General features: G+C 45.6%; 1 protein-coding gene across 1 annotated transcript in view; it reads left to right on the top strand.

Annotated features, from left to right (window-relative positions):
• The first annotated feature begins 531 nt into the window (after nucleotides 1–531).
• Nucleotides 532–6,000, top strand: part of LOC130128441 (protein MTSS 1-like) — a 90,190-nt gene continuing 84,721 nt past the window's right edge. The window contains exon 1 of the mRNA XM_056298050.1: nucleotides 532–603. Coding sequence (XP_056154025.1) covers nucleotides 532–603 — 72 coding nt within the window. The remainder of the gene's footprint in view (nucleotides 604–6,000) is intronic.

Below are 6,000 nucleotides of genomic sequence, written 5' to 3'. Positions count from 1 at the left end.
CCATCTATCCGTCTACCTGTCTGTCGACCCATCTATCTATCTATCTATCCATCTATCTGTCTCTCCGTCTGTCTGTATATATAAAATTAGATAATAGATGATAGATAATAACTAATAACAAGGCGGGGTCACACCGGCGCGCGTTCGCGGCCTGCACGCGCGCCCACGCGGTTACGCACAGCGGCGTACGGGCACGTTCCACCGTCGCCGCGCGGCTGTGAAAGGTGAGCAGAGCTCCGCCGGTCGGTTTGCGGACACGGAGCGTCCCGGAGAGACGGAGGTAAAGACCATCTCCCCCCTGCCTGCACCATGTCTGGCCGTCCGGACACATGGCTTCCGGCCCCGGCGGGGAAGTGACGCCGGACGGTAAATCCCCCGCTGTGCTCTCCGTCGGTCGGCCGAGGCGCGCTCCGTCCGAGAGCCGCCCCGCCGGGCTGCCCGGTACGCGGAGCCGCTGTCAGGTCGGGACTCCTTCATGGCCAGGCGGTGTGCGGGTTGGTTCAGCCGAGTTGTTCTAAATCACCAGTGAGGATGGAGACGCTGATGGAGCGGGAATGCAGCGCGCTGGGGGGGCTTTTCCAAACCGTGATGGGCGATATGAAGGTAAGGAGCCCCGGGTGGCTGTTGTATCTGCCCCGCCGGCGGGGTACCCGGGTGGTTACCCCGGCGTGCTGCCGCTTATCTAAAGCGTTCATGGTCAGCGCCGCTATACTCTGCAGATATCGTCATTGTCATTAGCGTCAGGACTGACGCTGGTGCGGGGTCGGTCGGTCGGTGGTTCCGGGGGAGCGTGTGTGCAGGCTGCAGCGCAGCACCAGGCTGCTGCGCAGGACCAGGCAGCCAGCCGCGTTGCGGGCTGCGTCTCCGCGCTTCGTTGATAATAACAGGCCGGTGTGTCGCGGGGCTCACCGCCCGTGGCGTCCTGCACAACAAGCGGGTCGATCTCATTGGTGCTGGATGTTCATCACGGCGCGGGTGCGCGTCAGCGTGAGGTAGTGTGCTGTGCAGGTCTACATCTCCCAGCTGTCCCCGCTAACACGGAGACACGGTCTGGTCCTGCTGCCGGGTCTGAACGGTGGTTCCCAGTTAGTGCTGGATTATGTGACGTGCGGACCTCCTGGTGTGTGTGTGTGTGTGTGTGTGTGTGAGTGACACACCTGGCAGCAGACAACCCTCCCCCCCCTTCACACCTGTTCCTGAGGGCAACGGACAGACAGGTGTTGTTTTACTTAAGGGTGCCCCCCTCCTCCTCCATCTTTATGATGTCCTCCATTCCACTGGTTCTCAATCGGGTCCTCGTTATAGCTTCTGTCCTACCAGGTGGTTCGTTAGGTTCACCTGTTGTTCCAGGTGTAAAACCTCCCTGATGGAAGACCGACTAACTGGAGCCACAGGTGAACGTAATGAACCAGCTGGGAGGACAGGCTTCTATCTGAGGACCTGGTTGAGAACACCTGACGTGTTTATTGTGCCAGTTTTCGCTCATGACTCCATCACCTTGTTTGGTTCACAACCCAGACAGCATCCGGATGTGGGCCACTTCAGGCAGTGATGCGGCACTGATGCTCTTCTTCTGGCCCTGACAGAACGGATGTGAGCCTGAAGTGGCCCACATGTATAACAGCAAATATGGCCCAAATATGCCAAATCACACGTGGTCCTTTTTTATTTGGCAAAGACGTGGTGCTCTGGGCAACATGTGATCTGGATGTGGGCCCTGAAGTGTCACAAAACAAATATGGCCACCTTTGGGAAATATGTGGCATGTGCAGCATTGCTATGGCTTGGTTCCGGCCCAGATCTGGCAAACGGGAGCGGACCGCCCAGGTGCCATCCTTCCACGCGGTATGTGGGCCGGGTGAAGTGTCGGGTGTGGGGCGGGGCCGGGCCACAGCAACTTGCTGTCTGGGAAAGGTCTGAGTTGGATGTGATAGGGGCTTGCAGCGGTAGAGCAACACGTTCCTAGAGGCTGATGCAACAAGAGGAGGCTGAAGGTTCTGAACCCCACCAGCTGACGTTGCTGCTTCACGAGTCATGCGGGGGGGGGGTTAGCCCCCTCTTTACTTATGCAGGTAACTGCTGGAAGGACTCGTATTAACCTGAAGTGTGTTAATGCTTCTGTGTGTTGCACAGCCCTGGGTTTCAGACGTGGGGCCGGTGCAAGATTCAAAACACAAACCGGAGGGTTTTGGCGATGGGGCGTCTTGCACAGCTGGCCTTCTGTTGTTTGTGTAAACATGGTGTGTAGGTAGTAAAGACATGATCGTACCTACTGAGTCACAGGAAGCAGTCAGCAGTAACCACGTTTCCCCGTCATAATAAGTGTAGTAGTAGTATTACAGTAGTGTGCAGTTTAGTGTTTTATTCATCATGGTGCTCGTTGGCATGAATAATTGCTGGCCCCAAACCACGGCCTTAATGTGTAAATTATAGTTTACTGATGAGGCAGCCTGGCGTTTTACTCACGAACCTGCCTGCTAAATGCATCTAACTCCAAAATGATCAGCAAAATGCTGTTTGATTCTTGTTTTATTTTCCATAACCTTATGCTAGCTGGTCTAGACCTGCAGCAGAGGATCATCACAGGAGAACACCGGCGTAATATTGGATCCATCAGCCTCCAGACTGGCACACATACTGGCAAATCACCAAGTCCAGGACATGGTGAGGATGTTAGACTCGCTAGCCCGTTGGCTAACGGGTCGGACCCTTTAGTCAGCTGGTTAGCAGAGTCGACCCGAGTCCGTGCCCCGGCTGCCCCCCCCACCCCCCCTGAATTCGCTACATTGGTGTCAGAAGTGGGACGGTGACACCGTGAGGCCCGGAGGCGCGAGGGACAGGGCTGGATCTAGGCATAGGCACAGGGGGGCCCAGACGGGCGGATCAAAACATCAACTTTTGGTCTAAATTAAAAATATTTAACATAAAGTATTTTAAACTATAAATAGATAATAATAAGCAAAAATATAAACCTAACTAATTAACCATAATAACCATGTGGCAGTTAAAAGTAATGTTGTTTGTTTACAAAGTATCGAAATGTGCTTGCTTGGGAGTGGGGTGGAGAGGGGGGGAGGGGGGCCCAAGAAAAATGCTCTGCCTCGTGTAATCTACCCATTTAATCCGGCCCTGGCGAGGGAGCTGATGTGCGGAAGCGCGGGGACGTGCTTCCTGAAGGAGGGGGGCAGTGTAACGACCATGAGTGAGTAGACCTGCTAGCCGGTTGACCCTTTAGTCCAGTGGTTCTCAACCTTTTTTGGGGTCCTGGACCGCCTGCGTATTTTTGATCTACCCTGAGGACCCCTCCACCTGATCTTGGGGGAGGGGGGGTTGCAATTTGATAGAAACAGTAGAAACTGCATTTTAAATTGCATTATAGCATTTATTCACTCTTTGGGGCAAAAATAAGAGCTTTCAGTTGTAACTTAGATATAGTTAACAAAACAGAATTCTTATGCAGTAACTTTCAGATATATGTAACAAAACAGAATATGTATTCAGTAACTTTCAGATATATGTAACAAAACAGAATATGTATTCAGTAACTTTCAGATATATGTAACTAAACAGAATATGTATTCAGTAACTTTCAGATATATGTAACAAAACAGAATATGTATTCAGTAACTTTCAGATATATGTAACAAAACAGAATATGTATTCAGTAACTTTCAGATATATGTAACAAAACAGAATATGTATTCAGTAACTTTCAGATATATGTAACAAAACAGAATATGTATTCAGTAACTTTTAACAATGCAAACGGGAGCGAGATCTCTTATTAAAATACAATAAATGACACTTGTGAAACAGATGTAATTAGAGAAAAAAGTCCTGTTACCCTTTATAGTTTAGGTAGATAAAGGTCTCAGTCACATTCGAGTAAAATAATCCTATTTCTATAAATGTCATAGGATCTTTTTTTTAAAGATATTTTATTTTCACGGACCCCTTGCAATTACACCACGGACCACTAGGGGTCCGCGGACCCCCGGTTGAGAAACACTGCGCTACGCTACCCGGACGCCCTGTCGTCACGTTTTTACGCATGCTCAGTAATCCGGGTGAGAGGTGACTCAGGTCATCTGGACACGTGTACTGAGGGAGACGTTTCATCACTGAGTCGTGAGGGGCCCTCCAGGTAGTAGGTCCAGACTTAAAACCTGTCTTTGTGTCTTAACAGGCCTACGCTTAGTTGTCTTTAAAGCGAGGGCCTCACGCAGGGGTTTGTGTCTCCCGTGCTGTGGATCAGTGGTACTTGGTGGGACGCTGAGAGTCGTGCGTATGAAGATTTTCATTTCCGCCCTGCAACGTCTGACACCACCGGCGAACACCGTCAGCCAGACGAGGGAGGGCGTGGTGCGGGGCGGCGTGGGAGACACCATCAGCATGAACATCAGGCGCGTCTACATGATGTCGACATACATCACAGTGTCGCTCGATGCCACCACATCTGCTTACATAAGCAAACTGCCGTGTTTAAGACTCTAACTGAGGTTTAAGACTCTAGCTGAGGTTTATCACATCGACCTGTTCATAACGTAAAGTAAAGCTATAACGTAAAGCAAAGCTATAATGTAAAGTAAAGCTATAATGTAAAGTAAAGCTGGTAATGTAAAGTAAAGCTGGTGATGTAAAGTAAAGCTATAATGTAAAGTAAAGCTGTAACGCAAAGTAAAACTATAATGTAAAGTAAAGCTATAATGTAAAGTAAAGCTATAATGTAAAGTAAAGCTGGTAATGTAAAGTAAAGCTATAATGTAAAGTAAAGCTATAATGTAAAGTAAAACCGGCAATGTAAAGTAAAGCTACAATGTAAAGTAAAGCTATAATGTAAAGTAAAGCTGGTAATGTAAAGTAAAACTATAATGTAAAGTAAAGCTATACTGTAAAGTAAAGCTATAATGTAAAGTAAAGCTATAATGTAAAGTAAAGCTGGCAATGTAAAGTAACGCTATAATGTAAAGCAAAGCTATAACGTAAAGCAAAGCTATAATGTAAAGTAAAGCTATAATGTAAAGTAAAACCGGCAATGTAAAGTAAAGCTACAATGTAAAGTAAAGCTATACTGTAAAGTAAAGCTGGTAATGTAAAGTAAAACTATAATGTAAAGTAAAGCTATACTGTAAAGTAAAGCTATAATGTAAAGTAAAGCTGGCAATGTAAAGTAACGCTATAATGTAAAGCAAAGCTATAATGTAAAGTAAAGCTATAATGTAAAGTAAAGCTGTAATGTAAGGTGAAGCTGGTAATGTAAAGTAAAGCTATAATGTAAAGTAAAGCCGGTAATGTAAAGTAAAGCTATAATGTAAAGTAAAGCTATAATGTAAAGTAAAGCTGGTAATGTAAAGTAAAGTTATACCGTACAGTAAAGCTATAATGTAAAGTAAAGCCGGTAATGTAAAGTAAAGCTACAATGTAAAGTAAAGCCGGTAATGTAAAGTAAAGCTATAATGTAAAGTAAAGCTGTAATGTAAAGTAAAGCCGGTAATGTAAAGTAAAGCTATAATGTAAAGTAAAGCTGTAATGTAAGGTGAAGCTGGTAATGTAAAGTAAAGCTATAATGTAAAGTAAAGCTGGTAATGTAAAGTAAAGCTATAATGTAAAGTAAAGCTATAATGTAAAGTAAAGCTGGTAATGTAAAGTAAAGTTATACCGTAAAGTAAAGCTATAATGTAAAGTAAAGCTATAATGTAAAGTAAAGCCGGTAATGTAAAGTAAAGCTATAATGTAAAGTAAAGCCGGTAATGTAAAGTAAAGCTATAATGTAAAGTAAAGCTGTAATGTAAAGTAAAGCCGGTAATGTAAAGTAAAGCTATCGTGTAAAGTAAAGCTGTAATGTAAGGTGAAGCTGGTAATTTAAAGTAAAGCTGGTAATGTAAAGTAAAGCTATAATGTAAAGTAAAGCTATAATGTAAAGTAAAGCTGGTAATGTAAAGTAAAGCTATAATGTAAAACTATAATGTAAAGTAAAGCCATAATGTAAAGTAAAGCTAT

This window comes from Lampris incognitus, chromosome 18 (assembly GCF_029633865.1).
Source record: "Lampris incognitus isolate fLamInc1 chromosome 18, fLamInc1.hap2, whole genome shotgun sequence".
NCBI lineage: Eukaryota > Metazoa > Chordata > Actinopteri > Lampriformes > Lampridae > Lampris > Lampris incognitus.
The sequence above is the reverse complement of the archived record's forward strand: the minus strand, read 5'-3'. Positions and strand labels throughout refer to the sequence as shown.